The 20701-nt window shown below is 42.4% G+C and overlaps 2 protein-coding genes across 6 annotated transcripts in view; one reads left to right on the top strand and one right to left on the bottom strand.

Moving 5' to 3' along the window:
* kntc1 (kinetochore associated 1) overlaps positions 1–20701 on the bottom strand; it is a 20968-nt gene extending 267 nt beyond the window's left edge. The window contains exons 1-64 of one of the 5 annotated variants that reach the window (XR_011086665.1): positions 20561–20701; positions 20344–20480; positions 19911–20031; positions 19532–19647; positions 19272–19350; positions 19058–19135; positions 18930–18964; positions 18745–18855; positions 18525–18618; positions 18349–18401; positions 18027–18142; positions 17867–17936; positions 17692–17790; positions 17351–17394; positions 17192–17263; positions 17033–17108; positions 16831–16956; positions 16510–16676; positions 16317–16428; positions 15696–15839; positions 15557–15613; positions 15419–15490; positions 15227–15346; positions 14962–15105; positions 14792–14887; positions 14550–14653; positions 14379–14481; positions 14015–14149; positions 13813–13932; positions 13561–13633; positions 13378–13445; positions 13061–13308; positions 12692–12864; positions 12495–12595; positions 12134–12278; positions 12002–12058; positions 11764–11927; positions 11573–11677; positions 11379–11507; positions 11184–11300; positions 10598–10695; positions 10336–10528; positions 10141–10230; positions 9856–10024; positions 9643–9701; positions 9352–9568; positions 9211–9284; positions 8532–8742; positions 8244–8356; positions 8084–8139; positions 7767–7845; positions 7577–7701; positions 7209–7344; positions 7038–7133; positions 6837–6893; positions 6712–6766; positions 6291–6354; positions 6085–6214; positions 5655–5744; positions 5199–5353; positions 4569–4647; positions 4407–4461; positions 3914–3987; positions 397–529 (exon numbers count right to left, since the gene is read on the bottom strand). Coding sequence is in view for 4 of the 5 variants with exons in the window: in XM_068650301.1 (XP_068506402.1) it covers positions 4432–4461; positions 4569–4647; positions 5199–5353; positions 5655–5744; positions 6085–6214; positions 6291–6354; positions 6712–6766; positions 6837–6893; positions 7038–7133; positions 7209–7344; positions 7577–7701; positions 7767–7845; positions 8084–8139; positions 8244–8356; positions 8532–8742; positions 9211–9284; positions 9352–9568; positions 9643–9701; positions 9856–10024; positions 10141–10230; positions 10336–10528; positions 10598–10695; positions 11184–11300; positions 11379–11507; positions 11573–11677; positions 11764–11927; positions 12002–12058; positions 12134–12278; positions 12495–12595; positions 12692–12864; positions 13061–13308; positions 13378–13445; positions 13561–13633; positions 13813–13932; positions 14015–14149; positions 14379–14481; positions 14550–14653; positions 14792–14887; positions 14962–15105; positions 15227–15346; positions 15419–15490; positions 15557–15613; positions 15696–15839; positions 16317–16428; positions 16510–16676; positions 16831–16956; positions 17033–17108; positions 17192–17263; positions 17351–17394; positions 17692–17790; positions 17867–17936; positions 18027–18142; positions 18349–18401; positions 18525–18618; positions 18745–18855; positions 18930–18964; positions 19058–19135; positions 19272–19350; positions 19532–19647; positions 19911–20031; positions 20344–20472 (6549 nt within the window). In the remaining variant the exon portion in view is untranslated. Of the gene's footprint in view, positions 1–396; positions 530–3747; positions 3988–4350; positions 4462–4568; positions 4648–5198; positions 5354–5654; positions 5745–6084; positions 6215–6290; positions 6355–6711; positions 6767–6836; positions 6894–7037; positions 7134–7208; positions 7345–7576; positions 7702–7766; positions 7846–8083; positions 8140–8243; positions 8357–8531; positions 8743–9210; positions 9285–9351; positions 9569–9642; positions 9702–9855; positions 10025–10140; positions 10231–10335; positions 10529–10597; positions 10696–11183; positions 11301–11378; positions 11508–11572; positions 11678–11763; positions 11928–12001; positions 12059–12133; positions 12279–12494; positions 12596–12691; positions 12865–13060; positions 13309–13377; positions 13446–13560; positions 13634–13812; positions 13933–14014; positions 14150–14378; positions 14482–14549; positions 14654–14791; positions 14888–14961; positions 15106–15226; positions 15347–15418; positions 15491–15556; positions 15614–15695; positions 15840–16316; positions 16429–16509; positions 16677–16830; positions 16957–17032; positions 17109–17191; positions 17264–17350; positions 17395–17691; positions 17791–17866; positions 17937–18026; positions 18143–18348; positions 18402–18524; positions 18619–18744; positions 18856–18929; positions 18965–19057; positions 19136–19271; positions 19351–19531; positions 19648–19910; positions 20032–20343 lie in introns of those variants that run through there. The other 4 variants (XM_068650301.1, XM_049762996.2, XM_068650302.1 and 1 more) reach the window with 4 other exon arrangements.
* LOC125994153 (hydroxycarboxylic acid receptor 2-like) lies at positions 2580–3638 on the top strand. Its single transcript, XM_049763378.2, has one exon. The coding sequence runs from the start codon at positions 2632–2634 to the stop codon at positions 3604–3606; it is 975 nt and encodes a 324-aa protein (XP_049619335.1). The 5' UTR covers positions 2580–2631; the 3' UTR covers positions 3607–3638.

The following is a 20701-nucleotide window of genomic DNA, read 5'->3' as shown; positions in this document are numbered from 1 at the left end:
AAATAGTACTTTGTTTTTTTTTCCCTAATCTATGCCCGACAGACGATGACGTCATTCAAGCCGGCAATGCTGTCACTGTAAGACATTGTGGAAACCAATGTCAAACTACAGTGAGATCACTAATTTACTTTGTTTAAACAAATTATACTTCATTATTAACACTTTATTAACAACAGTAAATTTTACTATCAGTCCACAGCACAGGTATTGCTTGTTGCCAGACCGAATTTATGAGGACAGCTACATTTGCGTAATTTTGTTGGCCACAGAATGGACTTCTTGAACAGAGCCCAAGTGATTAAAGCACAGTGTAGTGCACAATTTTGAAGTTCTGGGTTTGATTCTTGACTCAGACAAGCATGCACAGTTGTTTAATATAACCCCATTACTCCTTACCTCTTGATTAGACTGCACAGGTATACCTAACGTAGTGCCCCATGACAGCCTTGAGTGCAGTGAACATGTCAGACTTGAATTTCACGTTACTCGGCGGTGGGGTGGAGCAGACTTCATGGCATGCAGTTTGTCCCTGTTTCCAGAGTGCACATAGACACATACTAGGTCAACAAAGGTCATAACTGGCTTTGTAACATTTTTTTTCCCAGCAAAATGACTGCAGCAGTTTGTCACATACCGGTGCAAAATCATGACGCCTCAATGGAGAAAGGTTATTTTTAGACCGTTTAAACATTGGCCCTTAGGCAATAAAGTTACTTAAAATGTGATGTCAAATGTTTTAGAAAATACGTCCATAACCTTAATTATTTTTGAATGCGATGCAGTTGCAAAACAATTAATTTAGTGCATGAATAAAGAAGGTTGTCACAATAGAAAAAAAATGCAGTAAAGCGTTTTGTTTTGTATTTTTGGGGCAGAGTAATGCTGCCATCTAGTGGCAAATTACAGTCATGACTAGAATAAAGAATTAAATATTGTTGAAGGGAAACAAAAATTGGGGACGGAACGGGAGGTATTGTCAACGCTTGATAATCGATTCTAAAAATATTGGATAGTAGGTTCTGCTAATAGGGTGGCGTGATGCCACCATGAATTGCATTTGGTAGATTTCTGTTTTAAGAATGTACATTTATTGTGAGATTTGGGACTATTTACAACAATAAAATTCTCCGTGTTAAAACTTTAAAAACTTTTGAAAGACTAAGGACAGTTGTTTAGATTTATTGAGTCAATGCCTTTCTACTGGAACCCAATTTGTAATTGTAATATGTAATTGTTGCTCTTTTTAAAGACCTGAAGTATAGAATTACAAAATCTGAAAAAAATCCCCACCAATTGCATAAAGACCGCTCGCTAAAACGCTGCCCACAAAAAAAACGGAAGTTTGGTGGACCAAGACGAGCCGTTCACTTCAATTTCAGTTTCCTTCAATTTTTTATCAGGTCATTTCTTACACATTCAAGTCGTCACAGAGGTTATAATAGTTCAGTGTAATAGTTGAATTTTCATTATAGTTTTGATTTAATTTTTAATTTTTCTCGTTTTAATTAAATTTTCGAGCAGGCTTGTTAGTTTCTAATATTTAAATGCTTTAATTTAGTTACATTTTTAATAGTTTGCCTATAAGTTTTTATAAATCGTTTTAGTATTTGTTGTGTGTAAAAAAGCGAGGGGAGGGTTACCAAGTAGTGTGTAATAAAGTAAGCTGATATTCCTTCTTCAGTATAAATAAATTGGAAATGAATGTCAAAAGCTCATGTACGAAAATGAAGAACGCTTTTTATAACCTTTTAAGCTTTCGAATTATTACCTATTTATAATGAGTTTTTATTCGTTTTAGTTGATATTATTGCTATAATGAACAATGTTTTTCAATTTGAAGTTATTTTGTGAGTTCTTGTTGACTGTAATAACCTTGATCATCACATGACACAAACATTTGATTCATGGTTTATTTGAAATGTGGCCCACTGTAATCGACACTAAATTTGGAGTAAGGTCAATTGCAATTGACGTGGACCATTGAATTTGACATACTGTAAATGTTGTTTGTCATATGGTCAACTGTAATTAGCATACGCTCACCATATTTAACATCTGGGCCTCTATATCATTTGAAATATTTTCTTAATTTTTCTTTATTTTATTTATCCATTGCTCTTATTTATTCATTGTATGTGCCTTCTCATTTTTACTTTTTGTATCGTTTACTTGAATGTGTAATATGTCTTGTCACCGTGGGATAGTAGGAAACGTAATTTTATCTCTTTGCATCTCTTGACATTGACAATAAAGCAGACTTTGACATATCCTGTAGTCAGCATTATATGAATACATCACGTACTGTCATAATTGTCTTTGAAATGTGGTTATTAAAACTATATAATTTGCCGTTTGAAGAGTCTACCATTGACCAGCTGGATCCAAGCGTTAAAAAAAAAAAAAGTGTCATTTTATTCCTAATCAGTGATAATGTCCTAAATTGCACGCAATCTCTCATTGCAGTTTCACACACACGTGTGCTTACTCATCACATAACACCAAAAAGCAGAAGCAATAGGGGGGTAGGGTTGCGGGAGGGGTCTTCCTGTGCGGGTTCACACCAAAGTGACTTAAAGAACAGCTAAACATTCGCTCTCTGGCTTCTCAGCATTTTTCATTGGCTCCCTCGACATGCACTGCAACTTCACCTCAACGTTACTGGTCCGGACGCTTCCCGCGCTCCTGTCCGTGGAGTTCATCCTCGGGGCCATAAGCAACGGTTTTGCCCTCTGGATCTTCTGCTTCCACCTGCGCCCGTGGAAGAGCAGCACAGTGCTGCTCTTCAACCTGGCTATCGCAGATTTCCTGCTCAACATGATTCTGCCCTTCCGAGCCAGCTACTACAGCTCGGGCATCAAGTGGTACTTCGGCCAGACGATGTGCAATGTGTCGCAGTTCATGCTGGCGCTCAACCGCACCGGGAGCACACTCTTCCTCATGGCCATCGCCGTGGACCGCTACATCCGAGTGGTGCACCCTCACAGCCACGTCAACTCCCTGACCCCCTCCAAGACCATGTGCGGCGCGGCCGTCCTGTGGTTGCTCACCGTGTGCATGACAGCCAACACCCTCACCCTGCAGAACTATCGCTCAGACTATTGCGAGAGCTTCCTGGTGGAGACCAAGGCCAAGGGAAACCGGCTGTGGCACAAGTTCAACTTCCTGTTCTCCTGCTGGATGCCGCTGTTGGTGATTCTCTTCTGCACGGTGCGCATCGTAGCCCAACTGCGGGGACGGCAGATAAGCCAGCACGGCAAGATAAGGAAAGCGTTATGGTTCATCACTGTGGTGGTGATACTCTTCGCCATCTGCTTCCTGCCTAGTAACATCACGCAGCTTCTCATCTGGATCAAAACCCAGGAAGCCATTAAGACCCTACCCGAGTCGGAGCTGTGCGACGCCATGGACGACCTCACGGTGGTCTTCTACATGACCGTCAGCCTCACTTATCTCAACAGTGCCCTGGACCCGGTGGTCTACTACTTCTCCAGCCCTACCTTCAAGAACATCTGCAGGAGGTCCCTGAAACTGCCCCTGGGGGATCCCACCGAAAGCACAGAGAAGAAGACCAGGGAGACTGCGTCACAGTCGTGCAGCCAGATTTAGCAGTGCATTTTCTCAAAAGTATTGCTTTTTTTTTTATTTTTTTTTTTATGGCTCACTGCAAGCACATCTACATTATCATATATCTGTAATATAAATATTTTGTGAACTTCTTTAAAATTGTTTTTATCTCATTAAAGACATACCAAAGACTGAGAACTATGAACAACTTATTTGTTATTTCAAAAACAGTGCCCAGTAACGCACTATTAGTGATTATACGGCCCGGTTTTATTACTAGGCACAGGCACTTTCACTGCTTCTGCAAAAACTTCACAAATGCGGAAAACATTAAAAAGCACAATGTCACCTCCAATTGTGTTGTTTCATCAAATTTCATTCACTCAAGTGATGCAGCGGCACACTTCCTCTTTTGGGTCACACCTTAAAAAAAATAATGGTGCATTTCAGGGAAAGCAATACTTTCAATTCTCTTAAAGTTCTCTGAATAAAGATGCTAATATTTTTTGAAGAAAACAAAACAAAACAGGAAAGCTATCTCACTCAAAAAAAAACCACAACCAGCTCAGTTTTTTTTTAAATTCAGAACCTAAGTATCATATGCAAATTCAGACTTTATCTGAGCCCTACTGTTTGCATGCTGCATTTTGCAAAATTGACTTTTTAAACGGGCAGCTTTAGAGTTTGCCTGTTCTGACATCTTGACTTTAGCGGCCCTACACATAATGATAATCTCTATTATTATCTCAGGAAGAGGCCCCAAAACATGACTGCCCTTCACCATACTTAACAGTGGGAACATTTATTGGAACAGGAAAAAAAAGTTAAGAATACAAACTAACAGCAGCATAAATATCTGGCAGAAACTCATCGAACATTCTGCAACGTAAGAAGGTCCTAGAAGGAGAAGAGCATTGCGACTTAATTCCACACCAAAATGGCTGTGAGGCAAAATTAAAGGATTTTTTTCAATGACTTATGTGAGTGATCAATAATTATGTTACCTGGAGACCTTGGTTTGTCGCATTTCCATGTTGTCTGTGTTTCATGTACTCTTGAGCCAGCCAGTGAGCGTCTTCCTGACTGCGGAGGGCATCAAATCACTTAGAAACAGTCAAACTTTCAACAAGGCGGTACGTTCACGAGTATGGAAAAATGTTCTCCCTATTGGGAGAGGGACCAATAATTCCACCAACAAGCAGTAGGTGGTAATAATTAGAACTCAAAGCAGTGGTTAGTTGGGTCTTGAGGAGATACAAATGAAATGACATGGGCTCAATATGTCCCGTTTAAAAAGACGGGTTAAGAATAATAATTAGATCCAAACGACCCAAAAAAGCAGTAGAGTGGGTCTGTGGAGAGACAGATGACTAAAAATCAGACCTACAAGTTGCAGGTCTGTCATGAAAAGATAAAGGGAAGTCTATAACTAACTTCTGCTTGTGAAAATTAATGTGACGTTTAAAGCTTCATTCAAAGTTTCTCTCGTAGTTTCTCACACCGGCTGAGTATAAGCAAGCGGTTAACAATATGGGGATTACGCAATCAAGAAAGAGGACATTTCTTGTTGAGCAAGCTGCATAACAGTTGTTGTCACGGCAATGCCCCGAGCAAACACCAGAAATTGAAATTACCAGTTGTGGCTGATCAGATAATTGATCAGGTCCTTCACTTTTTCCGGTTGGCCGTTGATCGCCATCAACTTCTTCATGTGCGTGAAGTGATTGGTCTTCACGAGGTGGACGTGTTGATCGTGTTGCATCATGTACGTCAGCACGGTGTCTCTGATCTGAAAGGTCAGAGGACATGATACAGTAAACCCCCTCTCGAGTGTTTTGCCATTCATCTGATTCTGGGCCCCGATTACCAGGTAAGTAACAATAATACTCTTATTGCGCGTCTTAGCCGCCTCAGAATCTTCTTGCCATCAGAATGCTTCACAGCTTTACGTTTCCTCTTTCACAGCTTCGCTCACTCAAGAGATCAATTGACACACGAGTGTTTACCCCAAAACACCAATCGCCTGTCGCTTGGCAACAGGAACTTCCATTAAAAATTGAATAAAAAGTAACAATGAGGCTTCAACTTACCTGTGAGGGAATCCCGGCAAATTCTCCCGTGTTCATGAGCTTCTCTTCTTGTTCTAGTACAGCGAGTGGGTCGTGCACACAAAGAAAGGCCTGCACAAAAAGCAAGCAGATGTTTCACCGCTAGGAATTGATTTGGCAAATTAACAGTAAAATCAAATGGTCGGGTTTGATGAGACACAAGTGAGACTTTGACGACACATTGGTGAGACTAGAGCCAAAAGTAAGACCCAAAATCAGCAGGTTGGGTCTGAAGAGACAGGTGTTTTGTCTTAAATCAGATTTATCAATTATTAAACAAACAAAAATTTTTTTGGACCGATGAATCGATTCTAAAAATACTTATTAGTGAGCAGGACTAAAATTGGACCGTGCAGCTAATCCACATGACCAGAATTGGAATGTGCGACATGAACCCCTGATACTTGCTCACCTGAACCTGCTGATCTTTTTTGCTGACACAAGGAATGAGCAGGAGCGTTCCGAGGGCAAAGGCCAGCAGATTGAATTGGGCAAAGCCTTTGGCGATTCTAATCAAGTCCATGTTTAACAACAACGGGCACCTTGGCAAAACAAATAAATAAATCCACATCCACACGCCATTTATACAGTACAAATAAAAAGAAGAGGAGAGTATACTTTAGAAGGAGAACAAAGTTCCTGTGAAATGTTGCTTGTTGATCCACGCTCAAGGGTAAAGAAGCTGAAATCAAAACAAGAATGCCGTACATTACATTATTATTCTAACAGCATTATAGTAAGAGAGTAAATCTATCATTTATTACAGTTACATCAATGGTAGCATTAGGCTGTGTGTTAGCATTAGCACTGTGTGTTAGCGTTAGGCTAGGTGACTTTTGTTAGATGAAATAATAATTCGGTGTTAGCATATAGAATGTTTATTCGAATTTCGCTTTACGTGTTAGTTACACAGTAAGAATGACAACAGGCACTAAAGAATATTTGAGAAAGTCTGTTTTAATACGCTTATAAAAGCCTTGTGATGAATGGGGGTCCGCACGACGAACCAAACGTGAAATTATTATGAATATTAAATTACCTGTGATAAAAGGTGCCAGCAGCAGACTCTTCCAGGCCCTGGAGAAACTAGAAATCTGGAAAGGAGAGAGAGCCAAACTCATGAAGTCTATCAGATGTTATTTGTTTTGATTTTTGAAATGCTACCTCCCACAGGACTGGCACGGCAACCACTGCTTCCAGCACCTTCTGGAGGTCGCTAATCTGAGGGTAGAGGGGCATACGTTTTATTTCACCTGCACATTCGTTTTGACAGACCCTGATGACAACTATAAACATTTTGGGAAAAACGAAACAACCGGTAGCAAAAAGCTCAGAAGAAGCTATATCAAATGAAAATGTCCTGACCAAGTTGAAGCAGAGCATTTTCTGAAGAAGACCGTTCCACAGCTGAGGGTCATAAACCTTGTACTCCAGGCACAGGTCTGCCACCAAGCACACTGCCTGTAAACACAAAAGCTTATCCTTAGGGAGCGAGCCGAAGCGGGCTTTCACCGTTTCAGAGCGAGCGGAAAATACCTGTGGCTCGTGGCTGTGATTCTTCCACAGACCTTTGATCAAACCCTCTTTGGGGCTGCTGAGGAATGACCGCACCGTGTAGGGAATGTTTAGCGCCTCCAGCCAGGACACAAAGATGTAGCATTTCAGGTAGTTGCTGGAAGTACATCATTTTTTTTTTTTTAACATTTCAGGAGAAATTCCTAAATGGACTCAAATGGAACAAGTGTCAGATGGTGTGCGATTGATACAAACGGAATTGAAATGAGAATGTGAAGATGCTCTGAATGAGGTGAACATTTTGGAATTGGAATAGCTTGAATCAGTCGAGGGTAAATGTGACAAATATCTCCAGCTTTCACAAAATAAAAAAAACGGAATCAACTTACTCCAGGTCTTCCCTCGGGATCTTCAATTGGGCCTCCAGGGTGTCGGCGTCGGCGAGACGGACGAGGCAAAGGAGCGCTCGGGTTCGATGGCGTGAGGTGAGCCGGGGGCCGGATTTGCTGAGAGGCTACGGGTAGGAAAACAATAAGTCGGTGGAGAGAATTAACACAAATGACGCAACGGAGGACTCACCCAAGTCTCGGCAGTCAGGATTGAGCTGAGAAGGCACACGGCGTTGGCTGTGGGTTGAGACTGCAGCATGTGCACCACTCTGACAGGAACAAATCGTATGGACGCCGTCAGACAACCGCTTCCTTTTGATTGCTTCACGTTAAATGTCACTCAAATCTTTCCTGAGTAGAAAACTAATCATGTTACATTTTCCTAAAAAGAAAAGATTGAAGCTTATATGTTTCATTTGGATTGAAAAATCTGTATTTCCCTCAAAGTAAGGCACATGATGATGATAGACTTTCCTAAAAAAGAAAAGCTGTGGTAAAGAAAGCTACCTCATTAAGTCTATGTCATCTTTGACGTTGCGGACGCATTCCTGGGCGATGTTGTCCTTTTGAGCCAGGCAGACGATAAAAACAGCAGAAAAGAAAGGCATGGAAAATCTCATGACAAAGCATCGAGTGTGTACGGTTTGTCAGCTGAAGGGAAACAAACCTTTGCCAACACGGAACCCGTTTTGCAGAGCCACTTTTCCAGGAGCATGTTGTGGATTTTCAGCAGATCCACTTGGTTGATGGTGACAATTTCCTTCACCACAGCATGTATGTCTGAAACACAGGCACAATTCAAATAATTTCCCTAAAAAGAAATTAATTGACCCTACATTTTCCAAAACTTTTCTCCAGACTATTAATTAGTTTTTTATTGTAGGAATTGTTTATTAAAACAATTTTCATCATTGGAGGATTTACTGGAAGTGATTTGCATAATCAGCTAACGCACCAGGATACGCATGCCCTCCTGAGTCCCTGAAGCGTTGTTCCACGCTACTGTGCTCGTAGAGGGCCGTAATGAGTTTGTCCGGAGCTCCGCTGAGCTTGAGGTACTCGGCTGTGTTGAGCTGAGTGGCCATCAGGGCGCTCACTGTGGCCGAACACCGGAGCTGCAGGTGCAGCTTGGATGTGAAAGCTTCCCCTCGGGTCCGCATGGCATCCTGCAGTAAAATAAAATAATAAAACAAATAAACAAAATTAAACAAGAGTGGCTTGGTGATGAACTGGTTAGCACGTCCGCCTCATAGATAGGAGGGTGAGGGTTCGAGTCCACCTCCAGCCCTCCCTGTGTGGAGTTTGCATCTTCTCCCCCGTGCCCGCGTGGGTTTTCTCCGGGCACTCCGGTTTCCTCCCACTTCCCAAAAATATGCTTGGTAGGCCGATTGAGCCCTCCAAATTGCCCCTAAGTGCGAGTGCGTAGGATTGTTTGCTTCTGTGTGCCCTGCGATTGGCTGGCAACCGGTTCAGGGTGTCCCCCGCCTACTGCCCGATGGCTGCTGGGATAGGCTCCAGCATGCCCGCAACCCCCGTGGGGACAAGCGGTATAGAAAATGGATGGATGGAAAATGAAATCAAATGAAATATTTTAAGACCACATCACACAGCCTCTTTTACAAAGAAATACCTACATCAATGTCTGGCTGCGCAAGCCACGTTTTTCCAATGGCCAAGCAAAACCGAAGTGACTGCGTCTTCTCGTAGCCTGCAGACGAGAAGACACTGGATCTACATGCTGAAGAATACTGGGCCATCACATGAGCGGGTCAAACCTGGAGGCAGTTCCTGGGTAATCTTGAGGGCCGTGGCAGCCGCCCATTCCTGGTTCTTGATGCAAAGAATGTACCTCATGAGGGTCATGGCCAGTTTTTGGATCTCCTTCTTCTTGCCTGCAGCCTGAGCTCTCTTGCTTTGCTCCAGGACGAGGGGCTTTATCTTTGCATCAAAGATGTGGTTGACTGCCAACACGTAAAGCTTGTCCAGGCTCACCTGTCAGGGAGAGAGTGAATATTTATTTAACTTTTCACACAGAAATTAATTTGAGGCTGGCTCAAGTGCAGTACCTTCATCAGTTTGCTGATTAGAAGAAGAGTTGGGAAGGTCTTCTCACTTAGCTCTGGAGCTTAAATACATGAAACAACTTGATTTTTGTCATTTTACTTAACTACAGGAGAACAAAAGTGCCTCTTTCAGATTGAATATTGGTCTAAATCAAGGTTTAGTTCTAATTTAGAAATACCATTTTTGCGTGTGCCGTTATTCCACGGGAGACTCACATATGATCTTCCAGTAGTGGTTTTTCTGCAAGAGCAGATGGAAAGGCAACCTGACAGCATCCAGAGGGGTCGGTGGCAGGCTGTTGTTCTCCAGAAGGTATGCGTGCTCCACATCTGAAGGAGGAGCCAGACGCTTGTACGACTTCAAGTGCTGCAGGAGGGCAAAAGCCTGTGGACCACATGACAAGGAATCACCTCACGTTTAGATTTTTCCACCATTTTTTTCTTTCACACTGCTTAGCATAGCAGAAGAGAGTGACTGTTTTTTTTTTTTTTCTTTTTTACCTGACTGGCAGAAAAGCCTGCAACGTTCTCATCAGCAGCCAATAAGAGCTTCAGCACCACCTCGATCTTCTCATAATTGTATGGACTGAGCTGAGGGACAAAATGTCAAGTGATGAAGGCGTGTATTTCACCTATTGGTCTAGAACTTATCCCCCGACCCAAATCGATAATCAAGGCTTCACTGTATTCCCAAACCTTAAAAATGGCAGCTGACAGACTGCTGATGAGCTCGTGAGTTTGGCGCAACTTGGGGATGATGCCCAGGGCCCGCTCCAGTGCCTCTGCATGGCACAAGACTTGCGCCTGTCCCTCCCCTTCCTCATCATGGGACAGTAGTACGGTGGTAACATACTGATTGATGACATTGTCGCTGTCCAGACCGTACGTTCTAAAGGAAGAAGAGTTGGAGCGTGAGAAAGCAGAGTTTGACAAACTTCGGAGCGGACTTTTTCGAGACCTGCAGTACTGGAGGATGATTTCGGGAGTGATCTTCTTGTTCTTCACCAGAACAGGGATCAACTCTGCTGGCTGGTGAAAAACAGGCTGGATGGAGATCTGCAAGAGACAAAAACATGAGATTAATCACCACTGACAAAAAGTTGAAAATATTGGGCTTTTTTTTTTTTTTTTTGGCGTCAACGCCTCAATTATTTGATTGATGAAATGGACGGTAAAGTTTCAATCAGAATTGGTATTAAAGGCTTTGAGTGTCATCTGCTGTTTGCTATTCATGTTATTGGATATTCTTTTGTATTTTAATTGCAATGTTATTATGTTTGATTCAATGATATACTGTATTTTCATTTAATTTGATTTATTCAATCAAGGTAGATGATTGACTAGAACATCCACCTCATAGCTCGTAGACTTGTATTTTGCAATTTTTAAAGGTGTGATGAGTTTGAGATAACCAAAGTGTTTTTATGGATGACAGTTTGTGGTATATTAAGCTTTATTAACTAATACTAAATTTTTAGGGGGGTCCAAATCTTCACAAGGATTAGAGACAAAGCTCAAAGGCAAAAAGTGAAGGTTTATTGTACCTCTATTTTGGCAAGCTTGATGCCCCATTCAGCATCGGTGATGACTGAGAGAAACTTGTTCTTTTCCTCAGGGTGATTGTACGAGCCGCAAAGCTCGACCCCGACTCTGGCTACAGCCTGAAAGAAAGCAAAACCGTCATCTCCTTTCCGGTCAACGACAACAACCCTCGGTGTGAAAATACACGTTTAGCGAACCAAAATCCTCTCGTAGTTTTCCCACGTATTGTCGATAACCTTCCACAGGATTTTAAGAACCTCTTCCTTTGAGAGGAGCGTGCACAGCCCGATGGCCAAATGGCAATCCACCATCCTCCAGTTGAACACCTACAGGACATCAGAGACAGATGTTCAGAGTAGACATTTTTGGCTGAATTTTGCAGTGCTCTCACTTTGTTGAGCAGAGCCACAGCGATGGAGTTCAAGGACGAGTTGGTGATCTTGCGCAACTCATTCAAGGACACGTTGTACTTTCGCATTTCCTCTACGTCATAAAGCTGAAGGAAAAAGGTGGCACAAGAAAGCGTGTTGACAGGTAGGTCGGAACTACCGTTGATAGTGTATTGTGTATGGCGCCCCCTGCCTGTGCACTAATCTTGAGGTCCATGACGTTGGAGGTGACGTGCTGTAAGCAGCTGCCGTACGAGTTGACCAGCACCCTAAGGGCCAGCTCCAGCTGACTGCACTCCTGTAACATCTGCAACATGCTGAGCAGAGGACTCAGCAGGGGCTGCAAGTAATTGAAACCTGCACACCAAAGAGCAAACCATGCTTACAGTTGAAGTGAAATGGCGGTCATGTGGGATGCTGACTGGACCCACCGTCTTTAAATGAGCAGTGAGAGAGGCAAGAACAGTCCAGGGGGTACAGTTTGCTGTCTGCAATTATGGGAAACAAGCAAAGGGACTGATTCAAAGTCAACAATCATTTATTGCCCCATTTCTTGAAGTTACCTTGAGAGACAGGTATCAAGCAGTGGGTGATCTCATACTGGACAGGTAACACGGACACGGGGTCCAAAATGATGCAGTCTTCGTGAAAGACATCTTGGAAACACCATTGAGAAGATGGATCTTTCTCTGCGTCCGTGGCAAAATCCTGCACGCAACAAATCAAATGTGTTATACCAACATGCATATCACTTTTTCTTTATTCTTTTCCGATTCATTCAACACAAAGAATATTTATAAGTCTGTCATAGAAGACGAGAGAAATTGGAGAGTATTTACTGTTGAGAGGCCGACATTCTAAGGATTAGACCCTTTTAGGTTAAACAAGAATTTAAAAAAAGTCCCATTTAAATAGTATGCTGACCTTGGCGACAAATCCGTAGCTGTCCGATATTTGGCACTGGTGGTAGATGTCCATGGCGAGCCGTGTTGACTTGCAAAGCTCCACACAATCCAGCAGCAAGTCTGTCATGACAAAATAGTGAAGCCACTTCTCTTTAGCATTTGTGAACTCAATATTTGCAAATTCATCCACACAATTACAAGTGTTTATTTATTTACCGGGGTGGCACACAGTGCTGGCCTGGCATGCGAGGTGGTAGATAACGGCCGGCAGGTCGGTGTCGTCAGGCAGCACCATGGGTACGTCAGATTCTAGCATGTGGCACAGCGTTTTGGCGGCGGTGAACAACACCTTGCCGGTGCCCGTGTTGTTGTGATGTTCATAAAGTTCGCTGAAGGCAGAGGCAAAACGAGAAAACTGTTTAGAAAAAAAATGACTGAAGTGCACCATAAATACTTTTTTTTCTTTTTAGCAACTAAATACAGACAAGTGAAACAGTTTGGAATGCATGACTTATGTTATAAAAACTCCAAAATTGTAATTGCTGTGGCTGGAGAAGAAAAAAAAATATATAGACCAAATCATACCTGAGGATGTGCAGTGCTTCCTGCACATTGCCCGTCCCCAAAGCTCGCAAGGCCATGTCAGACCAGAGCTCCTGCTCACTGCACTGCAGCGACCGACCCAGACGACGCAGGTCGGCATCGGTGGAGATGGCTGCGGACGGGCGAGCGCTACGTGCGCGCTCGTGTGCCGCGATGTGATGCTCCCGGATCTCTTTCTGGATGTCGGCATCTTCGTAGTTGGTGGGGGTCAAAAAGATATCAAAATCCTCCTGGAAATAAAAAACAAGAGCTTCAGTCAAAAGGGCACGGTCTTGAAACACTTTCCGTGTGGCATTCACCTGTAGGCGAGCGATTGTTTTAAACATATGAAGGCTGTTTTCGGACTCCATGCGTTGAAGAGCCTCATCTGCGGTTGACATTACAGCAGGTGTGATGAAAAATGCAAACGTGTACATTCTTTTCAGTGTAAGTCTGTCACTGTCACCGCCAGTTATTTCCCAAATAAGAAATTTGGTACTTACCTTTGAGTATGACAAGCTGGTATTTCAGTGCCTCCACCATCACCTGAGCAATGACCATCTTCTCTTTCTTGTGCTAACACAAACATATTGGCTCAAAGCAATTTTTTTAACTCAAGTAGAGGAAACAATATCTGATTACAGTCAACCCTCACTGATTCAATAAACAGATTTTTGAAAAAAACATTTTAGTTAGCAGCAGTTGCTAGCGTCAGCGAAGGAGTGTTTGCTGTATGTTCTGGAGTCTTAACTTACTTCATCGGACAGATGGTCTTCTTCCTCCAGCTTGAGCAGTGCCCAGGATGTGAGACGCTTCATCACGCAGGTGACCTCTTTGTAGGGCAAACTCTTCAGCGCAGTGACACACGCATCGCTCTGTGGAGGGAGCGAGGGAAGGAAATGGCGGGGGGGGAAACGTTTGTGGCTTCAAATAAAAAAAATGTGGGAAAACACTTACCTGGCCTTGGCCAATCAGCCGGACGAGATACAAATAGTTGATATGCGACGTTGGAAGTTTGTACGCTTCTGCGAGAGCTATGGTGTCTTGCAGACATGTTGGAGAGTCCTGCTTCAAGATGTACCGAACCGCCGCCTGCAAAACAGAACCCATCAGATACAGGGGAAGTCAACCCGAAAATGAGCTTTACAATCATATTTTCGATGCAGCCTAAAGTTAAAGTGTGGGAGGGATACAACAGCTATGATTTTTGACTGACGCTCACTGATTTTGATTTATTCACCGCCCAAAATTAAATAATAAATATATAATACAAGGAAATAAACACAAATAAAAATATAATAAATAAATAATTACATTTTACCATAATGTAGCTTGGGCTTGAGAGGGTGCAACTGCGGATCCCGTAGCCCCACAGAAGTTTGCGGATTTCCATCAGACGGTAACTCTCTTTTAAAAGCTCCTGCCTGTGTTTGAGTCATAAATCAGATGAATTTTTGAATTGCCATTCCAAAGGAGGTTCCTGATGACATACTTTGGTCCTTCCATCTCCAGGTACAACTGAATCTGGTCCTCCACCACAGTATTCCAGGGGAAGACAGCTTTCTGCATGATCGCCAACACAGCATCCACCTTCAGCTGTGGGGAAAGAGTTCCCACAGGACGTATCAATTACTGCTAGCAGGCTTACAAATGTTCAAAGTTCCATTTTAAAATAGCATTAAAATTGGTCATTTCATAAAACAAAGTAAATGCCACTTGTGAAATGCAACTTACATCCATATCTACCATGCATCCCAGCACCGCCACTGCTTTGGCTTCCCATGCCGTGAAAAGCGTGTTGGTTTGGGAGCTGCAATTTTCTAGCATATCCTGACCAAAAAAATAATAATAATAAAGTTGATGTTATTTGATATCAGGCTGGCAGGTGCTGGTGTGATGATTACCTTAATGTACTGCAGAAGGAGCTCATCCAAAAGAATGCCGTGCTCATCAGCATAAGGTAGGATGTGATTTTCCACTGTGGCGGCGATCAGATTCGGAGCTGCCGCTTTATCCAGCATGAGGAATGCAACACTGCGTACCTTCCCCTGATGTTTATATCCGGTACAGTCCCAACGTAAAACAAGGAGACATCATTTAAAATAGGTGCTCCTCAGAAAAGTGTGTGTGTGAGCAGTAAATAGCTTAATTAGCACATCAAACACAAACCTTCTCAAAGAGCGAAAGCGAAAGACTGCAGTTGTATTTTGTATGGAGCTCCAGCAGCTGACGCAGGTTGCAAACCAGGGTCCTTAAGTTCTCCACTTCCTCCGAAGCGTAGTAGTCATCCTGAGAAAGCAAAAGCAAAGAGCAGGTGATGTGATAATGTGAAAACAATGTAAAATAACAATCACAACTTACAGATTTCAGCCATAGCCATAAAGGTGGCAGTCCGAGCTCTGCCAAGGCCAGTCCGTTCTGTGGCCAAGCGCCCTTAAGAAAAAAAAAAAAAAGTTTGCCAAATTCAAACTTCAAGTGTGAGATTTCCTGATCCTCTACCTTCTCCATCAGCTCCAGATTCCGTGCCCTCTGCTCAATCCACTTGGCCAGCATTTTCTGAAGGCAAGAAAAAAAAAAAATGTCTAGCTCGCCGGTTTGTTTTTGTCCCATTGTTTGTGTGAGGTGATATCTTGCCCACCTGTCCTGATGGAAGCACTCTTCGGACAAAGGGAAGAAAAACATTCTTGAACCAGGGGCACAGGTCTCCGGATGGCAAATCCTCTGGAATCGCATCAAGGACGGCTTCAAGTTTGCTCTCATCAAAGCGGCCTGCAATGTGGCCCTTTAGACAAGACAACAAATCATATCTCATCCTTTACAGGAACATCTTGTCAGTTAATTGTTGACATCCCTTTCATTCTCGCCATGCACTCATTCATATGAGTTTTCTCTTGATAGCGTACAGCTTTATTTTCCTCGGATCATTTTTCCCTCAAAACGAATCAAATAAATAACTTGATTGTCACAACATTGTGACTTTTTCAAAATTATGCAACCATTTTTCTTGAAAAAACGTTTTTATAAACTTTCGCCCCTCAAATCTGATTTTTTTTTTTTTGCCCAGCAAGACAAGATAAAAATATCCAATTTATCTCTCAATATTGAATGACTTTTTTGCTAACAAATAAAGAACGCTTGTTTTGCAATAGACTTTAGAATTTTTTAATCTAAAATAGACCAATATTTCTTGACACTAAATTGTATTGAACAAATACACAACTTAATTGACTTGATTTGACCCCCCCCTTCCTCCCATTACCTCGTATTTCAGCCAAAGAAGTTGAGCGCCCCACAGGTCTCCATCTCTCAAGCGGCTCAGAACGTCTCCCAACATGTCCGAGCTGTTCAGGAACTCAATCCAGTCGATGCCGCTGTGGTTAACAGAAACGTACAACAACCACGGCAAATGTAGCTCAACGTTGTAGATTTTGCAAGAAAGGGCGAGCATATACTTGAATTTGTCCGGGCCGTGAAGACTGCAGAAGGTCGCTAGTCTGGCGAGGGCCTCGTGGATCTGCAAGGACGAGGAATGCGTGGCGGCGAGGCTCAGCATCTTCTCCGCCGTGTCAAAGGTCGGCCAGGGACACTTGATGCAGTAATCCACCACAAACTTCTCATCCTGGACCACATGTAAACAATGTTGGGAAGCCACCAAGTATCTGTACTTGAGGAGGCGTTTTTCTGATGATCTTATTCTGGGCTCTCAGGTCATTTAACTAGCTAAGTCTAAGCAGAATTTTCCCAAATGTTTCTCTCGATTCAAGGGCGCTTACAGCAATCTTCAGCAGGTTAATTCTGGCCTCCTCCACAAGTTCGGACCATTCGTCCTGTCCGCAGTCACCCACCGACGCAGAGGCCAGCTGCTCCAGCAAGAAGGCCAGCTTCACCTTGTAAACCAGCTGAACAAAAACCAACATTTCCGATCAGAGCAGTGTTTCACCAACATTAAAAACCAAAAAAGTTATTTTAACATACCTCTAAATCCAGTTCAAATAAAGCGGCAAACTGTTCAGCCTCTTCAAATCTCTGTTTGTGAAGAAGTCTGCTCAACCTGGTGGAAGAGAAGGTAAAGTGAGCTATAATTCAATTAGTTTGGGGTCAGATTTTGCACAAATGAAAAAAAAATTGCCCAACCTGTTCTCAGGCAAAGTCTCTGTCAGGCAGCGGACGATGAGGGAGGAAACACTTTCTCCTCGACTGCTGCAGCTACAATGGAGCAAACGTACAATATGAAAGGGCGGTCACAGTATTGGCTTGTCAATGTCATGCTGGCTTACAAAAAAAACCCATTACCTTTCTGAAGTGGTACAAATCCCCTCCACCAAATAAATGGTGTCCTGAAACAGAAAGCTTGACGTATTGACAAGTGGGGATATGAGGGGTACGTTTTTTGGGTCACTCTTTCTCCATAAGACCGAGTAGCATTAACAAATACAGAGTAGGATTCCAACCCTGTCCCAATACTTTTGTCTAGCTAGCGACACCGTAACCAACATCATTTATGACTTAAAACAACGTTCTCAAGAAAAACTATTGGTTATACACTCAGTTAGGGCTCATAAAGTCTCACGTTTGACAGTGGCTCAAAAAAAAAAGAAAGAAAAAAAGGTTTCAAAATTGCGACCAGTCATCACCATGCTTATATTTTTCTGGACCAGGCAGGACACTGAGGAGACATCAAGGCAGTAGCAAACGGCCATGGAGGGCAAACATCGGATCCTTAGGGAGTTGATCTAAAAAATATAAATGAATCCTAGTTCAAGTTAAGCAAGTTGAACAACTTGAGTGACATTGAACTGCTGTGGCTACCTGGCTCTTATTTTGCTTCTCCAGGGTGATCATCTTCACACTGCCTTTTGCTTGACTGTCAGCAACAGCACTGAGTTAAGATGGCCGCCATCAACACACAATCCCAAATGTTTGGGCAAAAGTTTACAATCGCTTTTTGAAGCCATAAAATCACATTTACCCTTCCACCAAGGCCGCCGAGCCGCATTCGGTGATTATTTCAAAGTCGAGAAGAGCGACATCTGGCCAGATGTGAACCATAACCAGGAAATGCCCATCCCAACGGCTCAGGACTTCCTGAGAAAACAGAAAGTAAGGCAACAAAATTGAATAGAGCTTTTTTTTTTTTTTTTTTAAGCAGATCTTCTGCATTTAAATAATATACTGGGAAAAACACAAAATGAGTCTCAGCGTAAACCACAAATGGAAATTGCATACATCTCTTGAAGCCTCCTTTTTTTGATAACTATACCAAAAATGTAAAAGTATGCCATTGTACTCACCTCCGTGTCAAGAATGTACAGAACATTTTCCACCACCACCATTTTCTTGACACCTTTAAAATGGAAAAACTGTCATTGTGTTTGTTGAATTCTATTAGGAGTCCCTCAACAACTCCACAGCACATTGGATGCTCTACATCAAACTGGTTTCATGTCAGTGTTGCACTTTTCCTCACCTGCTATCAAACTATTGTCCATGGAGTGAGCGAGACACATCTTGGACTCATGAGAATCGGCGATCCAGTGAGTAACCGCGTGCTCACCGTCTCCCTGTCGAATTCAGTGGGGACATATTGAACAAAGGCTTTGAGCCCAATAGTAATTGATTATTGCACAGTAGTGATTAATTACTGTTAAGCAAACTGTACTGACTTGTCACAGAAGTGGCACACTCACCCCGATGAATAAATGGATTTCATTGGCCAAAGTGAAGGCAACTGCGTTGCCGCAGCCTTTGTTGTGGTACATCTCGGTGGAGCAGAAGTCAATCTTGATGACACTCTGAAGCTGTATCCATTCCCCGATAAGTATTTTTTGAAATAATTATGCAATCACATGTAACGAAAAACGCCTTTACTCACCTCTTTTAAAGTGGCCATGTCCATGTTTTCAATGGCTGGAAGAAAAAACAAAACAGAAACAAAAAATCTTACATGAGACTGAAAGTGAGACTGCCTTTGAGATTATAAACAATGTTGTGTGTACTTACCTGTTTTGATTCTGACCAAATTAAGGTTGATGATATGGAAGAAGCCATCCTTTATGACCAGAAACACATGGTACAGGCCTGTAGACAAAAAAATAGAAAACCCAAAGCAAAAGTCCCTAAAATGGCAATGACATCATCATTTTGACATACAGTATATTGCGGCGGTGATCCATGTTAAACCCATTCCCAGAGTTTTAGAACCCTTGCTTTGTACCTTGCGATACCTTGCTTTCCTCTGTGATGAGAGCACAATACGTTTTCCTGTCACCGCTGTTTGGTTTGACAACCAAAGCCTAACCAAAACACAACGTATCAATTTTTTTTTCAAAGATAATCCGTCATTGTTTGTGGGATAATCTTGGAGTTAAGCTAATGTATTTGTATACACACTATATTAAAGTCATTTTTGTATCGTATGTCCACTTTGAATTCACAACATTATACAACCACAAGGAGACAGGAAAAAAATCATACTTTAGTGAGGAGTATTTTCTTGAGTGGAACAAAGATCAAGTGCAGATTGCCGTTTCTTTCACACACTAACAGAAATTCTCCCTCCAGGCACACGTCGATAGCATCCACGTCACTTTCTAGAGATAAGGAAAACATTTTTTTAGAGAAAGTATATTTTTTTAAAAAAATAATACAAAAGACCAAAATGTGTTTTGAAATAATAACAACTTGGAAGTCAACCAGCGTCATAGTATGGGTGTTCAAGGACGGATGTTTCACAGGATCAGAAAATGAAGAACAATAGAATAACAGCCTCACACCGCTTTGTGCTAGATGTGATGACAATCTCCATTAATTTTATCTTTTGGATCTGAAACAAAAACTGATGTGAATTTCATACCAAAGTGAAGAAGCAGCAGAACGGTCTGGAAGCGCTGGGAAAAGAGGACCACCGTCTTGTCGGCAACAAGAACGCTCCAGTTGTTTCCAGTGATGGAGTACAGATGAGGGTCTGGCTGCACCTGCAAGGCAAAATAAGATTTGTCGGCCTTATTAGTCAACGAAAATGGCAAAATGTCTCACCTTAGGCATTATAGTAAAAATAAAAAATAAAAACTGCGCCAGAGACTAGCCACGCCACAAATAGTAAAAACCAATTGAAAGCATGGCTCTAAGAATAAATATGTATTTATTGTAATACTTTTTAGAGATGTTTATTGTTTTGTTTTGATTTCCTCCTCACGTGCAGGGGAGGCGACAAGGAGGCTCTATCACCGGTTGCAACTGAAAATCGTCTTAGATCGAGGACTGCCTTATCCACTTTTTTTTTTTACCTCATTCGAGGACACCTTGACCAATGTGTCCAACTGGTACAAGCTACTGCCATTCTCCTCCGCTGATATACTGCCAAAGCGGACATTGCCTGAATCCTCGTTGACTAAAAGTTCCACGTCGTTCCACATCGTCGCCTCTTCGAGAAGTTAACACACAATTATAGCAGTATAGTTTCTTCATTTAACACATTAAAGGCTGTGAGATGTGTAATTTTACCTTTCTTCGGAAATTAAAGGACAAACATGACTGATATGTCGAATAACTCCAGCCTTCAACATTAGATTTTGGCGGGTGGCGGCAGTGGTTTGACACATTGATAATCCCTACATTTGGTCTTTCAGGAACAATTTCCACCAG

Source organism: Syngnathus scovelli, chromosome 3, assembly GCF_024217435.2.
Source record: "Syngnathus scovelli strain Florida chromosome 3, RoL_Ssco_1.2, whole genome shotgun sequence".
NCBI lineage: Eukaryota > Metazoa > Chordata > Actinopteri > Syngnathiformes > Syngnathidae > Syngnathus > Syngnathus scovelli.
This window is presented reverse-complemented; position numbering and strand designations above follow the sequence as displayed.

Coding starts and splice junctions, on each gene's coding strand:
- LOC125994153 (XM_049763378.2), top strand. CDS start 2,632: ATGCACTGCAACTTCACCTCAACGTTACTGGTCCGGACGCTTCCCGCG.